We start from the raw sequence: 27902 nt of genomic DNA on the forward strand, positions 1-27902 counted from the left end.
TGGGTGGAATTGTTTAAACCTTTTGAAGGTACAGTATAGCTTAAAACAGCTGATCTGCTGGGGATATAACCTATATCTGGGGCTATATCTTACTTTACCCTAGAGGGGGAACTCTAGAGAAAAAATGCTTTCAGTAGGAATAAATAAATGTGATTTGTGATTTTGTAATAAAATATTCAGAGGACTGTGTGCAGTTTAGCACTAGCAATGTCTGGTTGGGACTTTGAAAAACAAAACAAAAACAAACACCTAACTTTGCGACATTAGAAGTGAGACCTTGCAAGCTGCCCTAAGACCGTTTTCTGATGTTTGTTTTGGCTGTTGCCTTATTTTGGCTGTTTTAACCCTGCACTGAGCTGGATCACTAAAATAATGTGCATGTGAACAAGCTTCTTCCTAAAGTCGTGCCAAAGGCATGACTGTAACTGACTTTAATTGTATTAAATATCTACAGTTAATTCAGAAAGTATTAACCCCTCACTTTTTTTCAATTTTATGTTGCAACCTGATACTGCAGCTGTTTGAATAATTTTTTTCTGGAAATGTCTGTATAAAATTTTATATATATATATATATATATATTTTTATATATATATATATATATATATATATATATATATATATATATATATATATATATATATATATATATATATATAAAATGAAATGTACATAAGTATTAAGACCCTTGAAAATTAGCTCAGGTTCCTCTGAATTCTCTTGACTTTTTGCTGAGATGTTTCTGCACCTATTGGAATCCACCTGTGGAAAGGTTTATTAATTGGTCATGATTTGGAAAGGCACACACCTCTCTGACAATGGCCGACAATGCATATCAGAGAAAAAAACAAGACATGAGGTCACAAACACTGCCTGAAGACTTCCGGTTTTGGCGATGTAAGAGAGATTAGCGGAGACGACGACCTCCCAACCACACTCCTTTTAAACCTATTAAAACGACTTCTCTCTTTTTATCTAATTGTTTCACAAAATAAAATATAGGATCTAAACTTAATTCAGAAAGAGAAATGAGCAACTTGAAGCAGAAGCAAAATACTGCACCAGCAACACGTTCAGGTGCTACCATAGCGGGTAAGTTAGCAATCATGGCGTCTAACAATACCACTAACAGCAAGGATACGCCTGTAAAAGAAACACGGGCAAATTGTCGATGGGTCAGCTAGTCTCCAAACTGGCGAAACAACGGGCCAGAATAAAAGAGGACATGGCAAGCTTAATTCAAGATTCAATCAAGCCATTGCAAGCCTCTCTTGACACGTTAAGGGAGACAGTAAGCTCGTTTCAACACCGGCTCACGTCCACTGAAGTATTAGTTGGTGAAAACTTTAAAAGGCTTTTTGCAGCGAAAGCGACGATTAAAGCCTTGAAAACACAAAATTTGTCTCTTCTTGACCAAATTGATTATCTTGAGAACAGATCCAGAAGGAGTAACCTAAGTATTATTAACATTCTGGAAGGCAGTGAAGATGGAAAAGACCCCATTAGATTCGTATCTGGGTTGCTTAAAGAAACTATGGAGAGCGTGTTTGACAATCCTTGTGAACTTGAGTGTGCACATCGTGCGCTTCGCCCGATTTCAGGAAAAGGAGAGGGCACTGCACTGGGCCAGGCGACATGATATTAAACACAACAGAGTGTCACTGAGGCTATTCCAGGTTTTTTTCCTTGCCACAGTCTCCACCGGCTCGCTTTTTTCCTTGCCACAGTCGCCACCGGCTCGCTCATCAGGGACAAACTTACTCATAAAGAACATATTCAGTTTTAATCACCACATTATCTGTGTAAAGCTGCTTTGAGACAATGTTCATTGTTAAAATCGCTATACAAATAAAAATGGATTGAATTGAATTGAATTGAAATTACGAGCGCACCTTTAGCAAAGAAACGCCAGATTCAAAGAAGTCAAACATTCCTATCAGAAAGGCATAAAGTTTCAACTTCTGTATCCTGCCCGTCTGTATCTGTCTTCCCTCACCACATCCATAAACTGCCTCCTTGGCCCTCCTCTTTATCTCCTTCCTGGTGGCTCCAACCTCAGAATTCTCCCACCGATATACCCCATGTCCCTCCTCTGCACATGTCCAAACCATCTCAATCTCGCCTCCCTCACTATCTTCCAATCCTGTCACTCCTAACGAAAACCTCAACATTATCAACTCTGCTACCTCCAGCTCCACCTTCTGTCTTTTACTCAATGCCACTGTTTCTAAACCATACAACATCTCAGGTCTCACAACAGTCCTATAAACTTTCTCTTTCACTCTTGCAGACACTCTTCTATCACAAATCACTCCTGCTATCACTCTTCTCCACCCACTTCACCCTGCCTGTACTCTTTTCTTCACTTGTCTAACACACTCTCCATTAATTTGCACTGTTGACCCCAGGTAAATGAACTCCTCCAACTTCTCCACCTCTTTTTTCTGCAACTGCACCACTCCACTGCCCTCCCTCTCATTCACACAGATATATATATATATATATATATATATATATATATATATATATATATATATATATATATATATATACACACACACATAATTGACAGTGCTTTACATATTTCATATTTATTTTTTTTCTCCCCCAAAAAACAATAAATAATAATAATAAATAAATAAACAAACAAACAACCACACAAAATCCAAAAGTTATGACATTACAAACAATGAGGACATACCGAACAACATTGTTAGCCTATTGCACCTGACTGCATTACCTGTTACAATGTGCACATGCCTTTCAATTACACTATTAAATTCAGTTTGGGGGAAGTGCTACACCTTTTTCAAAATATGAGATCATTGGAGTCCATACTAAATAGAAAAGTTTGGTGGTTCCTCTGAGTATTTAATTTTCTCCAACTCCAAAAATAGATCAAATCTCCAAACCAAAGTGAGACTAAAAGTGGTTTACTTGATTTCCAATCAAGTAGTATTCTTCTCTGAGCCCGAAGACATGCAAAAGCACAAGCATCTTGATATTTCCTAGACATGACTGGACAAAACATATAAGCGAAGTCTGCTCTAGCAGAGCAACAACGCTCACATGTGTCAGTTACATTGATGTATATCTTGGACAGTTTAACCTTGCTATAGTAAAGTCTGTGGAGGACCTTAAACTGAATCAAGCCTAAACGAGTACAGGAGGTTGTCCCATTTACTCAGAATTTTTCTGGGGGTTTTTTTTTTCCATTGTTCCAGGTGTCCTCGGATATTTCCATTCCCAAATTTCTTGTCCGTTCCACATGGATTTTGTTCAGATTTATATTTTTAACTGACATTAAAGTGTTATACACATTAGAAAATTACTCCCTTAAAATTTATGGAAATATTTAAAACTGCATCCATTCCTGCACTAGGAGGAATGGAGGGATATGTGGGACAGTGATTTTGGATTAGATGACGAACTTGAAAATATCTAAACAAGTGTGATCTTGGCAAATTGTATTGAATTGAAGAGAAAATTGAGAATGAGGCAAAAACATTATCTATAAAAAGATCACTAAATTTGACAAGACCTGACTGTTGCCGCTGATTGAAAACTGAGTCCAGTTGACCCGGAAGGAATAGGTGGTGGTTGCATATAGGGCTGTCTATGCAGAAGTCTTTAAAACCAAAACATCATTTGAATTGAAATCAGATCTTGAGGGTATTTATAATAATTATGTTAGCTTAATTTAAGGTTTGTGGCAAGCTTCCCTTTTCAAAAGAGTCCTCAAACATATCAAGTTGAATAGGGGCTAATTTAGTTGCAAATTTTTGTAGAAATCTATTGGGTAGCCATCTGGGTCAGGTCTTTTTTTATTCTGCATTTATGTAATCACATTCAGAATTTCCTCTATTCGTACGTGTTTCTCCAAATAGGTTTTCTACACTGAATCGAAGGGTGGGTATATCTACATTGTCTAAAAATTCCAGCATTTCAGAGTTTAATTTAGTGCTTTTAGAAGTATATAAATCTAAATAATATTAATATTAATATTAATAATATTTTATCCCAATCACTGTTTTTGCCTCTGTTTAATTAAAGGAATACTCCACCCTTAAATGAAAAAATATCTTCCTATACGGTGGCTGAGAGAGCTCAACGCGCTGCAACTTAGGAAAACACATGCAAATAGAAAAAAACAACAACATTGTTATCAGTTTGACAACACGTGCTGCAAACCCCCACAATGCAACAAAGTACAGAAACACGCTGCAAATTTGTTTTACAACAAGATTGTTTAACAGGATTTTGGAAGGTGAGAGGAAGCCTGAGGAATGGAAAATGAGTGTGCTGGTACCGGATATTAAGAATAAGGGAGATGTGCAGTAACTACAGGGGAATTAAGTTGATCAGTCACACCATGAAGTTATGGGAAAGAGTAGTGGAAGCCAGACCGAGAGAAGAGGTGACCATCTGTGAGCAACAGTATGGTTTCTGCCGAGGAAGAGCAGATTGAGAAGAGCCTGAAGAGGTGGATATACATGCTGGAGAGAAGGGGAATGAAAGTCAGTAGGAGTAAAACAGAGTACTGTATATTCCTGAAGAGCTTAGAGAAAGGATTTTTGCAAGCAAGGATCTGGGAGAGGCTACAAAACAATTGCTGCTCAGTGGAATCCGAAATTCTCAAATAGAATTAGTGTGGCACAACTAGGACCAACAACTGGTCTCCTGGCCAAACTGAGCATTTGGAGAGAGGGGTGTTAGTAAGAGAGGTGACCAAGAACCAGATGGTCACTCTGACTGAGGTCCAGAGATCCTGTGTGGAGACGGGATAAAGTTCTAGAAGGACAAACATCACTGCAATCCTCCACCGATCTGGACTTGATGGCAAAGTGGCAAAATGAAAACCTCTCCTCAATGCAAAACCCATGGAAGCCCATTCAAGGACTCTCAGTCTGTGTGGAACAAGATTCTTTCCTCCTCTGAAACCAAGATCGAACTGTTTGGCCTCAGTTTTTAATATTATGTCTGGAGGAAACCAGGCACTGCTCATCACCAGCCCAAAACCATTTCAACAGTGGAGCATGATGGTGGCAACATCATGCTGTGGGGGAGTTTTTCTGCAGTGGGGGTTTGGCGACTGGTCAGTGTTGAGGAAAAGCTGAATGGAGATATCCTCAATAAACACCAGTTGCACAGCACTCAGGATCTCAGACTGGGCCGAAATGTTCACTTACCTACACGATACTGGCCCTAAGCACACAGCCAAGCTAACACCGGAGTGGTTTAGCAACCTGAAAGTGCCTGTTCACCGATGGTCCCCATCCAACCCGACCCAGCTTATTTGTCTGCCCTTTGTCATAATAGGGTACTAAGTGTAGTATAATGAGAAAAACAATTATGGTATAAGGCTGCAACATAACAAATTTGGACCATTGACAAGTTTCTCTGATAACTTTGCCAGACCTGCCTTGTGTAATAGTGATGTTTTAATAATAGAGCTCAGATGATTTAACCATGTAACCTGCTTTTAAAGAAAACAAATGTTATATGTGCCCCTTGAATAAAGAGGATAGAGGCAGCTGTAGACTTCTAATTTAGCATTACAGGTATAATGACTAAAACAGACATTCAGCTGCTCTAGTACATACAGTCCTCATTGGCATGCCATTCTGCAGTGATGCCTGTACCAACCCCCATGCTCACTGTGACACAAACATGCTCCACCCAGCAGTCTGAGTGACAGCCTCGCTGCTGTGTGCCCCTTGACCTTCTGAAGATAATATATATATAGTTGCCTACGTTAACACAGTTCTCCTGGCAGAAAACATGAAGGTCTTAGTTTTGATCTGGTATTTTGTCTTCCTACTGACCCTGGCCACAACAGGTAAACAGCTCAACATTTTAAGTTTTGTTCTTTCTTTATTCCTGAATATGTTAGATTATTCAAACTTTGTATAATTTTAGCAAATATCTCAGAAAAGACCAAAAGATGTTTCTATTTGATATAGCGTTTTTTTCTTCTGAATGCATGCAATGAAACCTACTGGTTCAGTGTCTAATAAATAGTGTAACTTCAATATATTTATAAAGCTGATAAACACATTCATGGTTTTTGAATTGTTAATATTAAAACATTTTATATAATAGAGTGTTACTTTTGCAATGTGTGTCAATTGTTAGCCCTGGCTTATCAGGGACATTAAATAGCTAAAATCAAGAAACTTTAGTCCATATAATTTTTTTTAAGTGGTTGCTCAAAAAATATATAGTTATATATATATAGCTATAGTTTTTAGTCTTTTAGGCTTTTAGTTTTAAAGTTCTGGCTATAGTTCTACACTTTTTTAAGCAGTACATAGGACTGAAATCCCTCATGCTGAAAGTGCATGCATTGTGTGTCAGCTGCCTTGAGGCATGGCACCAGCTGATGGAAAGGCCTAGAGCTTGGCAAGCTGGAAGTCTAGGAAAAGTAGTTTATCCACGTGACAGTTCTGCCTATTTGTCTTCCTTGTTTTGTTTTTTTTGCCACCACAGAACAATTAAAAACTGTGTAAGTGGTTCAGTGGATTTATAGCCAATAGTTCTAACATTACTTTCAGAATTTTTTCAGGTAACTACTTTTATTTAAAATACATTTTCTTTTGTTGTAAGATATGTTAGAGGAGTTTGTTTAATTACTTCAACTCAGGTTTGTTAACATTAACTTCATGCAAACTATGTAACTTCTTTTGGTTCGCTACTCACAGGAGGTTTTACCTCTTTCTCTCCTTGGGTTTCTCGCACCCAGGCTCCCATCAGATTTTTAAGATTGGAAAATGTCCTGTAAATGGATGCCTTCCAATATAGATCTCTGTCCTCCTACCCCCTGTCTCCTTTCATTTTACTTACCTCTCTTCTCCCTCTCTTACACTTTTTCCTTACCTCCCACTCCCCAATTTACACACAACACAGCTGCTGTCACCCTGCACTGTCACAATCAAAATGTATTCCTGGCAGCTGCCCATTAAGAGTTGTATTTCAACACATGCATATGGAAAATATTGTAACATTTTTTAATAATGGTCAGTTTTCTGGACTCTCATCCTGGTTTATATTATTGCTGTGTTGTTTGTGTTGTAAGACCTCACTTGTTTGCATAAATGTGAAAGCTTGTGAAATATATATTTATGCTGAGAGTCTATTTTTTCTAGACCCAGAGACTCAGCATCAAATCTTTGTTCAACTTTTTTAATTATTTAGCATAAAAAAAAAAGCACCTATACCAGGAGCAAAATGAGTTTTTATAATAGAAAAAATATGAAACCCTGTAGAACTGTGAGCACTTAAACCAGGTGCGAAAGGAGCTTTGTAGCAGTGTTTACTAATGTGACCTACAATGGTCTCAGGATATATAAAAAAAACTTTAACAAAACAATGTGAGCAGTACATAGCATTCTTACATTATTTGTTTTGCATATCTTAAAGTAAAACCTTTTTATCTCTTTTAATAGGACTAGCCAGGTTCACAGGCTTTCCACAGGTTTATAACAAAAAACTTGCTTTTCTGTATTGTCTGTATTTAAAATGTTTATTTGTTGTTCTGGAGACCAACCTTGTAACAAAAACTCTTGAGTCAGGGAATTTGTAATTATTCCAAAAACAAAATGCCCAGAATGGACTAGTGACCTTTCGATTACTTACCCAGAGGGACCAATTTTGCACCCTTGGCTTCTGACAATAAATGACTGGAACCAATCTCATGATTATTTAATTAGTCCTGAAATAGTGTCAATTCTATAAACTTCTATATAAAATTTCCTTTTCTCTAGCGTCTAATAAGCATAAAATCAATTTGCTTTATTTCCTGCCTCTGATTTTCATGTTGAACTTTAAAGGTGTGAGATACAAGAGGTCACCAAAACAGACCAACAGTTTCAAAAGATCTATTCTCTCTTAGTTTTATTTACATGCTACAGACATAACCCAGAATGTTGAACACATTGAACATGGACTTATTACATAGATCTGAAAATACGAACATCTTTGTGTTGCATTGGAATTTTGACTGCACAGAATAACTTCTCACTTGATGTCAGTGCACATCCTTACAAATGCTTTTCTGGCTGAATGAGCACTTAAATATAGATCAAATGCAGTGATAGACTTAAAATAGGAGTGTAGACTATTAGAATACATAAGGGGGGCAACTTTGTGTTTATATTAATAGTTTTAAAATGGCGCATAATTGTAATATTTAGAAAAAGCTATATGATAAAAAGTGTTGTTTATAAGCAATTTACAGATGTTTAAAGGAAAAATAATTATAGATGTTCGAGGAATTCAAAGCAAGAACATTGAATATTCTAAAGAATGATGTCAATATGGTATTAGTAACTTTTATTTAGCAAACCCTGAAAAATTCAATATATGGTCGCAATTTTGTAATGGTATCACATTGTATTCTATGTCTTTGCATCATTTTGCAAAAATGCAGATGACATGAATGACATGTGGATTAACATCATTTGCATATTGGAAGGTCTACAGTATCAGTATACAGTATCTCACAAAAGTGAGTACACCCCTCACATTTCAACAACCATTTTATTATATGTTCTCAATGGACAATACTATAGAAATAAAATTTGGATATATAATAATCCCCCATTTATCACGGTGGTTACGTTCCAAACCCCCCAGCAATATATACGAAAATCCGCAATAAACGGACGCTACTCCAAAAATGCTTTTTTTATTTTTTAAGCTGTAAATTATCCTCCCACACACTTTAAAGACACAGAAAACATTTGCAAGAATTTTGTGTGAATTTTGTGTAAATTCGTAGAAATACAGTACACTATCATAGTTCATATTGAGTACATTTACTGTACAGTATACAGTTCTGTAGTAGCGTAGCCTATGCAAGTTAAAGATACACATCCCACATTCTTTACTTTCTGTACTGTACTGTTTTAGCATTTTACTTCATTTAATAATTAATAACTATATTTTTATTGATAAATTACATTATTTCAACATAAAACATGAAACATAAATGTTTTTTTGGTCTATCATGCCATCTGCGAGAGACCAGGAAAATCTGCGAAACAAAACGATCAACTGGGGAGTAGTCGGTGTGCAGCTTGTACAGTACTACAGATTTGCTGTCCACTGAAAATAACTCAACATAAAGCTTCTAAATAGCTGCCAACAAAAATGAGTATACCCTAAGTTACCAAACTAATTTGTGTATCTTGTGTTAGAGCAATATTTGGCGTTTTGAGTGCAATTCTCTTATACTGACCACTAGATTTTCAACATGGCAACTTTCTGAGGATTTGAGAATTAGATGGGTTGCTGTGTAAGCATGCCAAAACTGTGTCCAAAGTGTCAATATTTTGTGTGAGCATTATTGTTATCTAACACTCCCTTAATTTCCTGGGCATGAAATTCACCAGAGCTGCACAGGTTGTTGCTGGGATCCTCTTCCACACATGATGCTTGGACTGTAGGAAACACACAATTTTCCTGGTGCTCCTCACCAGGGTGTCACCACACATGCTGGACACCATCTGAGCCAAACAAGTTTATTTCATCAGACCATCAGACCACAGGACATGGGTCCAGTAATTCATGCTCTTGGACAGGTTGTCTTCAGCAAACTGTTTGCGGGCTTTATTGTGAACCAGCTTCAGAAGAGGCTTCCTTTTGAGACAACAACCTTGCCACCTGACTTGTTGCAGTATGGTCTGAGCACTGACAAGTGAACCTTTGACTTCTGCAACTGCTTAAGCAATGCTGGCAGCACTCATGCATCTGTTTATTTGAAACAGCTTCTGCACCTGACGCACAGCATGAGAACTTAACTTCTTTGATTGATCCTTGCAAGACCTGTTCCGAGTGGAACCCATCTTTAAAAACTTCTGTTTGTCTCTGGCCACTGTACTGTAACAGTTTCAGTGTGTTACCGATCTTCTTATAGCCTAGGTCATCTTTGTGAAGAGCAACAATTCTAATTCTCAAAACCTCAGAGTTATTTTCCATGTGGTGCCATGTTGAGCATCCAGTGGTCAGTATAAGAGAATTGTACTAAAAGCACCAAATTTTTATTGCTCTAATACAAGATACACAAATTTGGTATGTTTAAAAGTATGGTCCTGTCAAGCAGACAAAAACATAAACATGATAAATAGGACTTGTGGCTTTGCATGGGTAAGTGACATACAGTCGTTATTACATAGGGTTACTTTTGTTACCAGTTATTTAGACAATAATGTTGAGTTAATTTTGGAGGACAGTAAATATGTACTGCTATACAAGCTGCACATTAACTACTCTAAATTATATTCAAGTTTCATTTCTATAGTATTGTCCCTTGAGAAGATACACTAAAATGGTTGCTGAAATGTGAGGGGTCTGCTCACTTTTGTGAGATAGTGTTCTACAGCTTACTATTGGGGTCTACAGCTTACTATATAGGCTGTTAGTGTGTTCTAATTCTTTGCTGAGTACCAGTAGCAAAGTGAACTTAAAACTGATTTTTTTTTTTGCCTTCGTGTCCAAAGTGGTCCTCCAGTATTTGGACATAATAAGTCATTACAAATCTCTTAAATGAGGATAAAAAATAAAATGCATACAAATCTGATACTGATATTTTAAATCTATTAAGATTACAAATTCCTCAAGCTGAGTTTTTCTTTCCAATTGGAAACAAGAATCACTCAAGCAGTGATATGTGTCTGTAATTCACAGTCATCTTAGTTATGTTTTAAATGTAGCTATTGTTTGTATTAAATGTAATTTAATGAGAGAAGGCACCTCCTGATCTGCAATTAAGTATACTTGCTTAAGCACTTAGTGTATGCAACCTATCTTTAGACACTGGAGCCCCTTTATGGTGTTCTCCAAAGCATACAAACAGCTGATCAGTGACCTCCCAGCTGCCATTCAATTCCAGATAGTACTCACTACAGCCCTTCCTGGACACAGAAAGAAAGAGCTGAATGACAGGTTTGATGAGTTTTCTAATATACTTTAGCATCTATATCTTTGTCAGAAAAAATTGGCTTGGCCTCAACACTTTTGTTTGAACACTGATTATCAATGTAGACAAGCGATTTTTATCTTATCTGGCTATTATTTACCCACCTCCTTGTAAAAATTCCAATCGTTTGGCACAGGTTTGCTAAGTGACAACACATTTACTGAATTGGTTTGCTGACCAAAACAATAATTATGATTTAGTGCCACCCTGATGGTTGATGTGAGGGTTTTGGTCCACATGAGTATGTGTAACCCAACTTAAAGGTTCCTAAACTGTAACACTATTTATTTTTTTATTGATTGAGTGATTGAATGACTTTGTGTTATGTTCTGTTGGGAAAATAATGTTTTATCCTGTCTGCCTAAAGGCCTAACAGTAGCTTGCTGCCTCACATTTTTATTGTGTAATTCAGACAGAAATAGAAACAGGTGTTTTGGATGGTGAGTGAATTTAATAAATAAAATTTTTATCAAGAAGACAAACTGACAAACATCAGTGTCCAATAAAAAGAAAATCCCCACCAATTCATGACCTTAGAAATACTGGGCCCAAGCCTCAGGGTTGTTGGAACAAATAAGAACTGGTCCACCTCCTGTATCTGTAAAGTTTCATTACCAATACAAGCCAATTTAGGATTGGGACTTGATTCTTTCTACTTCTTACTGATTTCCACAGCTGGTGCTACCGAACATTATCGTTGAGAAGTTCATTTTTTTCTTGTACATACAATCTGCTTTGCTGCTAAATCTGTATGTCTGCCAGATCTGGTGAGCTACCTGTAGAGGATCAAAGAGCCACACGTACTGGCTCTTTTTTCCACTTTGGAAAATGTTAGGACTAATTCTCCAAGTGAGAGGTTTATTAAGGAAGCGTATCTCAACATTTGACATACCAATGCAATCTTAGTTGTTTGCAGTAAAAACAGGCGCAAGGTAATTTAATTGGTAACTTAAATTTACTTTTAAGATCCAAACTATGTGCATGTGTGTGTTTGTGCTTGTGTGTTTGTGTGGGTGGGTGGGGTATGCCTTTGATTTTTAAAATGCTTTTTCTGCCAATGAAATTCATGCTCATGTTCCCTACTCATGGTTTATGCTAACAAAAACTAAGTAGGGCTCTGTGCGGGCCACTTGATTTCTTTCATTGTCCTTTGGCGAACTATGTCTTTGTGCACAAGGATATTGTCTTGCTTGAACATGTTTGGTCTATTTTTGAAATTATCTTTAATGGCCAAGATCTGCTACATAAACAATGCAAAAAAGATTTAAACCACTCATCATTGCTTGTGCAAACTTTCAAATTTAAAAAACTAAACAAAACAATTTTTTTTATATATATATTTAATCATGTGATAATGTGATATTAAATACTTTCACTTTCCTTTAGGACACAAGTTTATTTTACTTATACCTACATGTATTTCAGCTGTTGCAAAGCCTAAGCTTATACACTGTACATGACATGTATTTTATAGTATGTCTTGTATTATATAGTAGTCTATTATTTATATAGTATTTTCAAAATATTGCGTAAAGAAAATTATTGTTTAATAGAAATTTAAAGCACACAACTGTGCATTTTAATTATGAAATTAAATAATAAATATTTTAAATGACTCTATGTACTATGTAGGGAAATGTGAGCACCAATCAGCCCGAACAAAGATAGCACAGTTATCCAAACGTGGAAGTGTGAACTGGGAGGACAGAACAGTTAACCCCATATTTAGCCCTGTACATAATACTAGTGTGAAACATGATTCCAGACAAATTTTACAGTGACCATAAGCCTTCCATGTTTGTAGTAACATACAGGCATTCTTAAAAGGCTGATGAGTCCTCGTTGCTGAATATATTTAGATACAGGCGAAAGGCAGTGGACTGACTGCTATTATCTTTCTTCACTGTATTTGGGAAAGAAGCTGTCCTAGTGGATTGGGGGCTGTTATGAAACTAGGGAGTCCCCATATTTATATCCACAGTCCAGAGAATAGAGCAGCATGGCTACTTTGTGACACTGATTGGTTTTATTTTTGGATTTTCAGGGACTAAATATATGTTCTGTATGAGTCATTGCAGTATTGGGTGGGTCTTATGTCACCTTGGTTGTGCAAGACATCCTGTTCTACTTAACCTCTCATAGTTATTAGAATATGATTATTGTCCAGATCAGGAATTAAAAGTATTGGTAATTAAAACAACCAGTAAATGATCATGCATACAGTTTATTTGACTGATATGCCCTGGGTCTTGTGACTGGAAAAAAATTCACAGCTTCCTAGATATAGGTTCCATGTGTTGTTCTAAATAATTTATTTTTGTCTCCTCAGCAGAAGAAGAGGAGGTATTGGATTCTGTACTGAGAGACAGATCTCACATTGAAGAGACATTAAGATTGGCAGCAGAGGACAATGCAGGAAACTATGCAGGTGAGAGGAAGGCTCCTGGGTTGCATATTAGTGACTACTTTAAACACCAAAAAGACCATCAAACTCTTATTTAAAAACTCAGTATGAGTTAAATGATGACACGTGTAGAAGTTATAAATAATCCTCATATGTACACAGAAGGCACGCAATACATGACTACTAACGAATTGCAAGGCATCATTCCATTTGGCAGTCACAAAAGTACTTTGGTTACTTTCCTGCTAATATCCAGCCCTCAGTCTCTGCATTATTTATTTATTGTTTTTCTTTTCTCTTCTTCATTTCTGTTCTCTTTTTAATTTCTTCTAGCTGCTTTGCAGAAACTGAGAATGATCTACCACAATTCTATAAGGCCTATGGAGCATGCCTACAAATACAATGAGCTCAGACAACATGAAATCTCAGGTACATCACTGGCCGAGTGGTTGGTCTCATCTCTGTCTACTGTGTGTCAAAATGTTAAATTATTGTTTTCATCATGTATTTGAACCCCATCACTCATAACATCATCAGTGCCCAGTTAAATGAGAACTTTATGTAGTTATTTAGGTCCAATCTGATCAGGCTTCTTGTGAAGTGATGGAAATTATAGTATTCCCTATAAAACACCAAATTCTGCACATAATTGTTATGATATAGTATCAAAAAGTTTTAAGACTAGTTTTGTAACACGCCAACATCAAAAAGCTGCACACACAGTCATAGGGAGCACTGACCTTCATGTCCTGTGTACATCAGGAGCTGTGCAACTGGTGCTATTCTGAACACATTATCAATTGTTACCAGTGTTAACAAGTTAGAACAAAGAGCAAACGTGAAAACTGGGATACAGAGATGTTTGACATGATTCGGCAAGTATACGACAATGCTGCAATGAGTTGTTTGAGGTGTTTTGAGTGGCCCTAATGTTTCAAAAGTGGAAGGACATTACTGTAAGATGTTGAGAGATCAGAAAGACCTTTAACAAGCTCAACCCCTCAAAATGTTGAAACCATTCAGCAACTTGTTCGTGATGATGCAACCTATAGAATCTGCAGCAACTTGAGACAATCCATCTGTGATTCATGATCTCCATACAATGCACCTTCTTTTTCCTTTAATTCATTTAATATTCTTCTACCTTTCCTAACTATTCTGTTAATTTCAATTGCATTTTCACTGCACTACACTTGATTTTTCCTATGTTGCTCTTTTTGTCCTCTTGCTCACCTACCCTGCTTTCAATAAACAGCTTATCCAGGACGTACCCTGGGAGATTCAGCGACAGGTGGGTATGATGGGGCATTCTGCTGCATGGCCCCTGCCTGAGCATCTGACCCCCTGCTAGTACTGGCTGCAGCCATTCATCCTGTATGAATGTTATAGTCATAAATTAATGATACTTTCCAAGGCCTTCTGGGTACCAAAGTATGGACATATGGCATGTTATTATTCATTGTTAAGTGCAAAGATTTGCGACACTGGGTTTTCATTGTCCTCTCAAATGTCATAAATAGTGTTGATTATAGATTTAAAGAAAATGCCATGTCAAGGCTGTTAAAGGCTAATTATTTCCTATGTTAATTGTGGCATAATGTTTGCCCAACATTATAATGAACGTACACTGACTACAACAGAAAACAAATTGACATTAGATGGATTATTATATTTTTTAGATTTACTCTAAAAATAATAATTGTATCCTCTATCCTAATTCTAATAGGCCTTATTATTGTGGCCTAATTATTTTGGAAACATATATATAGTATATAATATTTTCCAATCTTGTCTGTTTCTGACAGGACCCTCTCTGCTATAACTTTGTATATACACAATATATATACACCTTATTTTTCGGACTATAAGCCGCTACTTTTTTCCTACATTTTGAACCCCGCGGCTTGAACAACGAAGTGGCTAATTTATGATTTTTTCCTGGGTTTTTCCCGGTTTCACAAACTTCAAGCCAACAAAACTGAACCCCATAACATTAGACCAATGGAAACGAAAAAACGCACCTCACCTGTGTTCTGAGCTGCACGGCATCGGGAGAAAAGCTTCCACCGGGTGATTTTTAAATGCACGACGATACCAAAAGATAAACTCCCGAGAGAAATAGTTGTGAAAGGAAGGAGGAAGACAGTGAACAATGACTTTCTTGGTAGGCTACTGTTTAGATACAAGCCGTTGTAACGCGTTGAGTCTGGGTTAAGGGAGAGCTCACTAAAACTCCAGTTGCAACAGAAATCATATAAGCACAGACAGGTTTCCAAAACTCGTGCTTTTTTATTTTTCTTGGCAACAGCGTTATGGGTTAGTCAAAGAAACTTAGTAATCAGCATCAGAAAATAATAGGGACATAATGCTCGTCTTGCACACATGCAGTAATAACGGAAAAATGCAGTGGCAGGCTATTCCCAAAATACCGCTATGCTCCTAATAGAAGCGCAACATATTGCATTTAGTGTCCTTCGTTAGAGCCTGTGTAAAGTTAATTAGTTTCAATGTAGACACCTGTGGCTTATAGACAGGTGCGGTTTATTTATGTTAAAAATAAAAATATTCAGTGGGTGCGGCTTATATTTGGGTGCGCTTAATAGTCCGGAAATTACGGTATATATAACTTTCTTTCGGCTTCTCCCATTAGGGGTCACCACAGCGGATCATCCGCATGTTTGATTTGTCCATTTATCTGGGCTTGGGACCGGCACTTGGGACCGGCACTAAGAGTATATATATATATATATATATATATATATATATATATATATATATATATATATATATATATATATATATATATATATAATATATATATATATATATATATATATATATATATATATATATATATATATATATATATATATATATATATATATATATACATACACACAGTACAGACCAAAAGTTTGGACACACCTTCTCATTCAAAGAGTTTTCTTTATTTTCATGACTATGAAAATTGTAGATTCACACTGAAGGCATCAAAACTATCAAAACCTCGGAGCTCGTGGCCTCAGCGCTCGTAACCTCGCATGCTCGCGACTTTCATTCCGACCGGCGAGTCTCATTCAGATCGGCTCGTGAGCAACCGCGAGCTGCTCAAAACGCTAGTTTTAACATTTCTAATCAAGGTTTATCTCATTAAAATTGTCAAAAAAATGCTTAAAATAGTCTAATAATTAAGTGTTATGGAGTGAAATAGTGTTATTTACTCATTTAAATCGATTTCGTATAATGTTCTTTGGGTTTTTACTGGGTTGGAAGGGGCGTATCAAAAGGTCGCGAAAATTCGGAACCAAGAGACCGGTCGCGAGTTCCGAATTTTCTCCGAGGTTCCACTGTACATAACAAAAAAGTGTGAAGCAACTGAAGAATGTCATATTCTAGGTTCTTCAAAGTAGCCACCTTTTGCTTTGATTACTGCTTTGCACACTCTTGGCATTCTCTTGATGAGCTTCAAGAGGTAGTCACCTGAAACGGTCTTCCAACAGTCTTGAAGGAGTTCCCCGAGAGATGCTTGGCACTTGTTGGCCCTTTTGCCTTCACTCTGCAGTCCAGCTCACCCCTAAACCATCTCGATTGGGTTCAGGTCCGGTGACTGTGGAGGCCAGGTCATCTGGCGCAGCACCCCATCACTCTCCTTCTTGGTCAAATAGCCCTTGATGCCTTCAGTGTGACTCTACAATTTTCATAGTCATGAAAATAAAGAAAACTCTTTGAATGAGAAGGTGTGTCCAAACTTTTGGTCTGTACTATATATATATATATATATATATATATATATATATATATATATATATATATATACACACATTTACCGGCCACTTTATTAGGTACACCTGTCCAATTGCTTGTTAACGCAAATTTCTAATCAGCCAATCACATGGCAGCAACTCAATGCATTTGGGCATGTAGACATGGTCAAGACGATCTGCTGCAGTTTAAACCGAGCGTTAGAATGGGGAAGAAAGGTGATTTAAGTGACTTTGAACGTAGCATGGTTGTTGGTGCCAGACGGGCTGGTCTGAGTATTTCAGAAACTGCTGATCTACTGGGATTTTCACACACAACCATCTCTAGGGTTTACAGAGAATGGTCCGAAAAAGAGAAAATATCCAGTGAGCAGCAGTGCAAATGTCTTATTGATGCCAGAGGTCAGAGGAGAATGGCCAGACTGGTTCGAGCTGATAGAAAGGCAACAGTAAGTCAAATAACCACTCGTTACAACCGAGGGATGCAGAAGAGCATCTCTAAATGCACAACACGTCGAACCTTGAGGCGGCTGGGCTACAGCAGCAGAAGACCACACCGGGTGCCACTCCTGACAGCTAAAAACAGGAAACTGAGGCTACAATTCGCACAGGCTCACCAAAATTGCACAATAGAAGATTGGAAAAACGTTGCCTGGTCTGCCAAGTCTCGATTTCTGCTGCGACATTCGGATGGTAGGGTCAGAATTTGGCGTCAACAACATCAAGCATGGATCCATCCTGCCTTGTATCAATGGTTCAGGCTGGTGGTGGTGGTGTAATGGTGTGGGGGATATTTTCTTGGCACACTTTGGGCCCATTAGTACCAATTGAGCATCGTGTCAACGCCACAGCCTACCTGAGTATTGTTGCTGTCCATGTCCATCCCTTTATGACCACAGTGTACCCATCTTCTGATGGCTACTTTCAGCAGGATAACGTGCCATGTCATAAAGCGTGAATCATCTCAGACTGGTTTCTTGAACATGACAATGAGTTTACTGTACTCAAATGGCCTCCACAGTCACCAGATCTCAATCAAATAGAGCACCTTTGGGATGTGGTGGAACAGGAGATTCGCATCATGGACGTGCAGCCAACAAATCTGCAGCAACTGCGTGATGCTATCATGTCAATATGGACCAAAATCTCTGAGGAATGGTTCCAGTACCTTGTTGAATCTATGCCACGAAGGATTAAGGCAGTTCTGAAGGCAAAAGGGGGTCCAACCCGGTATTAGTAGGGTGTACCTAATAAAGTGGCCGGTGAGTATATATATATATATATATATATATATATATATATATATATATATATATATATATATATATATATATATATATATATATATATATACAGTGAGGAAAATAAGTATTTGAACACCCTGCTATTTTGCAAGTTCTCCCACTTAGAAATCATGGAGGGGTCTGAAATTGTCATCGTAGGTGCATGTCCACTGTGAGAGACATAATCTAAAAAAAAAAATCCAGAAATCACAATGTATGATTTTTTTTACTATTTATTTGTATGATACAGCTGCAAATAAGTATTTGAACACCTGTCTATCAGCTAGAATTCTGACCCTCAAAGACCTGTTAGTCTGCCTTTAAAATGTCCACCTCCACTACATTTATTATCCTAAATTAAATGCACCTGTTTGAGGTCGTTAGATGGATAAAGACACCTGTCCACCCCATACAATCAGTAAGAATCCAACTACTAACATGGCCAAGACCAAAGAGCTGTCCAAAGACACTAGAGACAAAATTGTACACCTCCACAAGGCTGGAAAGGGCTACGGGGAAATTGCCAAGCAGCTGGTGAAAAAAGGTCCACTGTTGGAGCAATCATTAGAAAATGGAAGAAGCTAAACATGACTGTCCATCTCCCTCGGACTGGGGCTCCATGCAAGATCTCACCTCGTGGGGTCTCAATGATCCTAAGAAAGGTGAGAAATCAGCCCAGAACTACACGGGAGGAGCTGGTCAATGACCAGAAAAGAGCTGGGACCACCGTTTCCAAGGTTACTGTTGGTAATACACTAAGACGTCATGGTTTGAAATCATGCATGGCACGGAAGGATCCCCTGCTTAAACCAGCACATGTCCAGGCACGTTTTAAGTTTGCCAATGACCATTTGGATGATCCAGAGGAGTCATGGGAGAAAGTCATGTGGTCAGATGAGACCAAAATAGAACTTCTGGGTCATAATTCCACTAAACGTGTTTGGAGGAAGAAGAATGATGAGTACCATCCCAAGAACACCATCCCTACTGTGAAGCATGGGGGTAGTAGCATCATGTTTGGGGGTGTTTTTCTGCACATTGGACAGGGCGACTGCACTGTATTAAGGAGAGGATGACCCGGGCCATGTATTGCGAGATTTTGGGGAACAACCTCCTTCCCTCAGTTAGAGCATTGAAGATGGGTCGAGGCTGGGTCTTCCAACATGACAATGACCCGAAGCACACAGCCAGGATAACCAGAAGTGGCTCTGTAAGAAGCATGTCAAGGTTCTGGCGTGGCCTAGCCAGTCTCCAGACCTAAACCCAATCTTTGGAGGGAGCTGAAACTCTGTGTTTCTCAGCGACAGGCCAGAAACCTGACTGATCTAGAGAAGATCTGTGTGGAGGAGTGGGCCAAAATCCCTCCTGCAGTGTGTGCAAACCTGGTGAAAAACTACAGGAAACGTTTGACCTCTGTAATTGCAAACAAAGGCTCCTGTACCAAATATTAACATTGACTTTCTCAGGTGTTCAAATACTTATTTGCAGCTGTATCATACAAATAAATAAATTAAAAAATCATATATTGTGATTTCTGGATTATTTTTTTATGTCTCTCACAGTGGACATGCACCTACGATGACAATTTCAGACCCCTCCATGTGGGAGAACTTGCAAAATAGCAGGGTGTTCAAATACTTATTTTCCTCACTGTATATATATATATATATATATATATATATATATATATATATATATATATATATATATATATATATATATATATATATATATATATAAATATATATATATATATATATATATATATATATATATATATATATATATATATATATATATATATATATATATAATGAAATGACATCAGAAAATAATAAAAAAAAAAGAATCATCTGGTCCTTATTAGGTCTTAGAATAAGACAAATACAACCTCAAATGAACAACACATAAAGCCAAAATGGGGAAGCTATGTGTGAAAAACTAAGTAAACCCATGATTTGATAGCTTGTAGAACCACCTTTACCAGCAATAACCTGAAGTAATGTTGTGTGTGACTTTATCAGTCCCTAATATCGTTTTGGATGAATTATTGCTCACTCTATTTCACAACATTGCTTCAGTTCTTTGATTTTTGTGGGCAGTTTTTATGCACAGCTCTCTTAATGTCATGCCACAGCATTTCAATGAGTTGCGGTTTGGACTTTGATTAAGCCATTGCAATAACTTGATTCATTTTTAGTTTTTTTGTTTCCTTATTTTAAATTTTTTTGCATGGGCTCTAAGAAATTTCTATAATTATAAAAAGAAGTGAACTTTACGAATTGTGACTCTTGGAGATAATATACTGGCAGAAGGTTATGTCCATTAAGTTAGTCCACCCCACTTACTGAGTCCACTCTATTTTGATATGTTCTTGTCTGGTGGACTAACTAACTAATTGGATATAACCTTTTTTCAGTAAATTATTTTTTTGTGCAGTAGTATTTTGTAATACAAAAGGAAATTGATTGACTGAATTTTTCGATAATAAAACAAAGTCTAACTATAGCTTGTAACCAAAAAAGGCATATGTCTTCTGTTTTGCTCTTATGATGCTTTGCTATTTTAGTGTGTTTTAAATGTTGTATTAGTGACTAGAGATTAATTTAATCTAATCCTGACAGTTAAACATAGCAGATGACAAAATGTTTACTGTTAAATGTTAAACGAATACCACTGCTAATGCATTGGGGTAATCATAAAATGAGGTCATGTGTGCCACTTTTCGCTCCGTGCATATAACCTGAGTTATGTGCACAGATATTTTAATTTGGGGTTAGTTGTCAATTAAGAGTCAGTAAGGTATATATGTTTTACTTTTGATAAGTTTATTTGAGTTGAAGGGGTTTGTATATGTAAAAAGTGCTGATCATTTGTATTTTTTTAATCTACTTCTGTCATACTGCAGATGGAGAGATTACCTCCAAACCCATGGTCTTGTTTCTTGGCCCCTGGAGTGTAGGGAAATCCTCTATGATTAATTACTTGCTGGGGCTTCAAGACACCCCTTATCAGTTATACACAGGTAGATTTCTATTCATTACTTGTATTATTATACTCTTCATGTTATTAACAAAAGACCAGTCAACCATTATGTCAACTAATGTTTTAGTAACACTAGCCATGTAGCATGTTCACATATCTACCCATGTAGCCACATTTCAGTTATATCAGGGTAAAGTCTACATGATTTCATCTAGGAATTGGCAGTATAATACAGCATGAGAACACACTGTACGGTTGATAGCATGGCAACGTTTGAGGCTTTTCCTCTTTTGGTGAAAATGCTGAGAATGAGAACATACAACATCACTTAAATTCAGGTTCTTTATTATAATGATCTGTTGTATTTAGCTTATATCAAATACTATCTCATTCTTTCTCCAAATTTCTCCAAACCAAATGTAACAGTGCACATAATTCTTGCATGATGCCTCAGCTAGGGACATTATTTGTGACAGCTAGAGACAGAACCCATGTACTATCCCCTGGGCAGGCTAGATGAAGCCCTTTCTTATCCCTCATTACATTCTATATCTTGTTATTGCTCTACAGGAGCTGAGCCCACTACCTCTGAGTTCACTGTGATCATGCATGGTGAAAAAGTTCGCTCTGTAGAGGGCATTGTGATGGCTGCTGACAGCTCTCGTTCCTTCTCTCCCCTGGAGAAATTTGGGCAGAATTTTTTGGAGAAGCTCATTGGCATTGAGATGCCCCACAAGCTCCTGGAGCGTGTTACATTTGTGGATACACCAGGAATCATTGAGAACCGCAAACAGCAAGAGAGAGGTAAAATCATAACAAGTAATCTTTATGAAGAGTTTATGAAGAACTTTTGTTTATGAAGAAACAGGTATTCAAAGCATTTTACATGTAACCACATGTATTGATTGCAATGGATCATGGATATAATTATATTCTTATAGCATATTTCACAGTAATAAAAATAAACAAACAAAAAAAGTTAAGTGGTGGGTGGCGCAGCTCCAGGTTACCAGATTCAATCTTGTGTTGATTTTCTGTGTGGAGTTCTGGAGTTTACTTTTGACTAGAGATCTCTCCAGGTGTTTCTATTTTTTTCCCACTTTTCCAAAAACATGCCATTTAGTAGTTCATATGCATCAAGGTGTGTTTTCAATGTGCTTTTCAATCAAATGGCATATCATTTAAATGTGTATTCTGTCTTCATATCCAGTATTACTGACAAATATAAATAGGTTACCTATAGTTTAATAGCGCAAATACAAAACAGCCTCACAATTTTTTAAGTTGTTTGTTTGTACAGTACATATAAAAGCTCCATGAGATATTCAGAAACACAATATTATTTCTGCTAGTGTCTTCTTCTTCTTTTGGCTGCTCCCATTGGGGTCACCACAGTGGATCATCTCCATAATACTCTGTCCTTTACATCTGCCTCTTTTAAACAAACTTCCTTCACCACATCCATGAACCTCCCCTTTGTCCTTCCTCTTTTCCTTCTTCCTTGTGGCTCCATTCTCAGCATTCTCCTACCAATATACCCCATGTCCCACCTCTGTACATGTCACAACCATCTCAATCACACCTCTCTCACTTTGTCCTCAAAACGTCATGTGCTATCCCTCAAATAAACTCGTTTCTAATCCTGTCCATCCTCGTCACTCCCAATATAAACTCAACATCATCAACTCTGCTACCTCCAGCTTCCCCTCCTGTCTTTTACTCAATGCCATTGTCTCTAAACCATACAACATAGCAGGTCTCACCATAGACCTATAAACTTTCCCTTTTGCTCTTGCAGATACCCTTCTAACACAAATCACTCCTGCCACTCTTCTCCACCCACTCCACCCTACCTGCACTCGTTTCTTCACTTCTTTAACACACTCTCCATTACTTTGCACTGTTTGCACTCTTCTCCCTGCAACTGCACCACTCCACTGCCCTCCCTCTCTTTCACACATGTAGGGACATGGGGTATACTCTGTCTTACTCCAGCTGACTTTCATTCACCTTCTCTCCAGCATGTACCTCCACCTCTCCAGGCTCTTCTCAACCTGCTCCCTACTCTAATTACAATTTACAATATCATCTGCAAACATCATAGTGTTTGACCTTGTTTTGTTAACCTGTCCATCACCACTGCAAAAAGGGAAGGGCTTAGAGCCGATCCTTGATGCAATCCTACCTCCACCTTAAACCAGTCAGTCGTTCCTACTGCACACTTCACTGCTGTCACACTGTCCTCATACATGTCCTGTACCAACCTCACATACTTCTCTGACACACTGGACTTCCCTATACAATACCACATCTCCTCTGTCAGCACCCTGTCGTGTGCTTTTTCTAGATCCACAAACGCACAATGCAACTCCTTCTGACCTTCCCTATACTTCACTATCAACATTCTCAAAGCAAATATTGCATTAATAGTTCTCTTTCTAAGCATAAAACCATACTGTTGCTCACAGATGGTCACCTCTTCTCTTAGTCTGGCTTCTACTACATTTTCCTATAACTTCATATGTGACTGATTAACTTTATAAACTTCCATCTCCATCCTTTATTGCTCTATTTTGCAGCACATCCTTCCCAGCTCGGTACTTCTGCCTGGCCAATTGGTACAAATCCTTATCTCCTTCCTTCCTGTCCAACTTCTCATTCAACTCCTCATATACCTTTTCCTTAGCTTTTGCCAAATCCCTCTTTACCTGCTGTTGCATCTCCTTGTACTCCTGTCTACTTTCTTGTCTCTCTCCTGATCCACGTCTCATTGTCTTCCTTTTTATTTCCAGATGTCACACCAAGTACCTTTCTATCAGTCTCCCTTATCACATCTGCAGTAGTTCCCCAATCATCCAGCACCTCTTCACCACCACCAAGTCCATGTCTGACCTCTTCCCTGAATCTTCAGATTTCACCACATTATTCTTCTTTCAGTTCTCACTCTCCTCATCTTCTTCTTCACCTCCAAAACCATCCTACAAGCAAAATCTACCACCATCTGCTCTTCCACATTCCTCTATTTAAAGCCATACCTACCCATTACTTCCTCATCACCTCTAATCCCTTCACCAACCCCTTCACCAACATAGCCAATCACTAATCTTTTTTTCCTAGGTACACCTTCAACCACTTCATCTAACTCACTCCAGAATCTTTACTTCTCCTCCATCTCACAACACACTTGTGATGCATAAGCATTGATGACATTTATCAGTTCTTCAACTTCCAGCTTCATGTTCATCACCCTATCAGAAACTCTCTTCACCTCCACTACACTCTTACTGTACTCTTCCCTCAGGATAACCCCTGCACCATTTCTCTTTCCATCCACACCATGATAAAAACAGTTTAAACCCACCAACAATGTTTCTTACTCCCTTTCCACTTGGTCTCTTGAACACACAACATGTCCACCTTTCTTCACTCCAACTTATCAGCTAACTCTCTCTCTTTACCAGTCATAGTACCAACCCTAACCTCCACTCTCTTGCACCTCTCCTTTTCCTGCTGTCTCTGTAGATGTCTTCCTCCTCTCCTTCTCCTTCTTCAGCCAACAGTAGCATAATTTCCATCGGTACTTGTTGACTAACATACCTGTTGCGGTCGTTAGTAACCTGGGCCTCGACCGATCCGGTATGAAATTTTGATACGTGATCCACATATTTGACTTGGCACATGTTTTACGCTGGATGCCCTTCCTAACACCACCCTCCCCATTTATTCTGGCTTGGGACTGGCACTAAGAGTGTACTGGCTTGTGCAACCCTAATGGCTGGGATATTATTTCTGCTAGTGTAGCAACCATAAACAATTTTTAAGTATTTTAACTTCTATATACTGTACCAGTTGCACCTTTTTATATGAAAACAAAAGGTATGCGTTCATTAATCAGTATGATTATATAATTTTGATAAATCTCTTTAATGACATTATACCATGTTGAGATATATATATCATTTTAACAGTTCCACACAACCTTCTCCACAGGGTATCCCTTTAATGATGTGTGCCAGTGGTTCATTGACCGAGCTGACCTAATCTTTGTGGTATTTGACCCCACCAAGTTGGATGTTGGCCTTGAGCTAGAGATGCTCTTCAAGCAACTGAAAGGTCGAGAGTCACAGATACGCATCATCCTTAACAAGGCTGACAGCCTGGCTACTCAAGATCTCATGCGCGTGTATGGTGCTTTGTTTTGGAGCCTTGCACCCCTTATCAATGTAACTGAACCCCCACGTGTGTACGTCAGCTCCTTCTGGCCCTATGACTATGCTCCCAACACCAGCCATGAACTCTTCAAGCGTGAGGAAATTTCTCTCTTGGAAGACTTAAACCAAGTGATTGAAAATCGCTTAGAGAATAAGATTGCTTTCATTCGGCAACATGGAATTCGTGTACGCATCCATGCCCTGCTAGTGGATCGCTATGTCCAAACATTTAAAGAGAAGATGAGTTTCTTTAGTGATCCTGAATTAGTGTTTAAGGAAATAGTTGATGACCCAGATAAATTCTATATTTTCAAGTCTATCCTGGCCAAGACTAACGTCAGCAAGTTTGACTTGCCAAACCGTGATGCATACCGTGACTTTTTCGGCATCAATCCAATAAATGGTTTCAAGCAGCTCTCAGCCCAATGTTCTTATATAGGTGGCTGCCTGCTGGATAAAATTGAAAAGGCCATTACCACTGATTTGCCAGGACTCCTGAGCAGCATTCACTCTAATAAGAACCCTAGCCTGTCCTCATGTGAGGCCACTGGCTGTGGAGAAAAGCCCAAGAATCGTTACAGGCGAAATTAAGAAAAAAAAGGGCTCTTAATAAAAAACAGGCAATATTGGTAGCATAGAATCATTGGAAACAAGTGTGATTACTGCAACATAATTTTTCAGAATTTGAACAGCATGCCATAAGATCATAATTTTTAAGCCTTTTTTTTTTTTTTACTGAAAAATGAGAGATGATGATATTTTGATTAAAAACTAATAATTGACTAATCATTTGGGTGCTACATTAAACGTTATCAGTATGAAAAGGAAAGTATGTCATCCTGAGAGGTGGGGGAATTGTAGCTGATATAAAAACAATGTGAGACTGCTACATTCAATAAAAGCTGCATTGTTGATGAGATAAAAAAAAAAATCACACTGGCATTCAATGTTTTTGGCAGGCTTGTATGAAATCTAGAAGGTTGTCATTTTGTAAACAAAGTGTCTATAAAGAAAATGAGTGTATCAGCTCATGGTAACAACATACGTTTTTCATAGATGTTGATTTTATTTGTAGATTTGTGATGGACTTTTATCTTTCTTGTCATGTTCTATTTAGTGAAAATCACTGTGCTGCATGTTTAGAAAAATTTAAAGGGGCACATTTTACATTTCGTACATTTTTACTTTAACTCTTTCATAAGATTTTCATTGTATTTCTGCTTTTAATTCTATTTCCACATCAACAGAATGTATCTTCTGAAATGATCACTTGAAAATTGTTAGTAGGCTTTTTGGTTTTCAATGCATTTCAGGCATTTCCTTTGAGAACCAACTTTCTTAAAAATATAACTGTCTTTAGATTATTTGCCCAGGTGTTTTAACTGTGTAACTGATGCTTATAAATAAATAAAAACTGCAGTACCATCTACATTTACAAGTGTCAAAAGAAATAAAAGTGTTTGTGACCCAATAATTGCTTATTTGACATACCAACAGATTTTATATATTTAAAATGTTTCAGCTAGTATATATATATATATATATATATATATATATATATATATATATATATATATATATATATATATATATATATATATACTAGCTGAAAGTACCCATGCTTCTCTACGGAAGGCAGAATGCTAAGCAATATGGCAATAAGCAGTAAGCACTGAGCAGGACTGGATGATCAGAGATCAGAACGTAACGTCAACAAATAACGTACTACCCCTTTGTAGTACCGATACAGGGCAAACTACTTTGAAAATAATTTTTATTGTGCATCTAACATCTAATAAGAAACAATGTACTAAGTTTCATTAGGATCCGTACTGTTATTTCGAAGAGTTTACAATGCGTGAGAAATCACGTTTTTCACGAGTTAGCCGCGATCCAGGGCGAATTTTTCAAAACCCTTTCTTAGTGAGCACCTAAGACCCAAGAGGAAGGTATGTTCCAAATTTCATTGCAATCCGTGCAGTGGTTTTTGAAATTTTGTGATGAATGAGTGAGTCAGTCAGTGGTATTTGAGCTTTTTATATGTATATATATATATATATATATATATATATATATATATATATATATATATATAGAGAGAGAGAGAGAGAGAGAGAGAGAGAGAATCTCACAAAAGTGTACAGCCCTCACATTTCAGTAAATATTATAGAATATCTTCTCAACGGATAATACTATAGAAATAAAACTTGGATATATTTTAGTCAATGTGCAGCTTTTATACAGTCTAGATTTATTGTCCTCTAAAAATAACTCAACATA

General features: G+C 37.5%; 1 protein-coding gene across 4 annotated transcripts; it reads left to right on the forward strand.

Annotated features, from left to right (window-relative positions):
* Window positions 1–5685: 5685 nt before the first annotated feature.
* Window positions 5686–27088, forward strand: srl (sarcalumenin). 4 transcript variants are annotated; one of them, XM_083565883.1, is made up of 7 exons: window positions 5686–5839; window positions 13308–13406; window positions 13716–13811; window positions 14638–14673; window positions 21335–21451; window positions 21982–22215; window positions 25402–27088. In XM_083565883.1, the coding sequence occupies exons 1-7, from the start codon at window positions 5782–5784 to the stop codon at window positions 26211–26213; spliced, it is 1452 nt and encodes a 483-aa protein (XP_083422009.1). In that variant the 5' UTR covers window positions 5686–5781; the 3' UTR covers window positions 26214–27088. The 4 variants fall into 4 exon arrangements, with proteins under 4 accessions (XP_083422009.1, XP_083422011.1, XP_083422010.1 ...); XM_083565884.1 differs by having other exon boundaries at window positions 5689–5839; window positions 13311–13406; XM_083565886.1 differs by lacking the exon at window positions 5686–5839 and adding an exon at window positions 10921–10944 and having other exon boundaries at window positions 13311–13406.
* Window positions 27089–27902: the final 814 nt, after the last annotated feature.

This window comes from Silurus aristotelis (genome assembly GCF_946808225.1).
Source record: "Silurus aristotelis genome assembly, chromosome: 17".
Lineage (NCBI taxonomy): Eukaryota > Metazoa > Chordata > Actinopteri > Siluriformes > Siluridae > Silurus > Silurus aristotelis.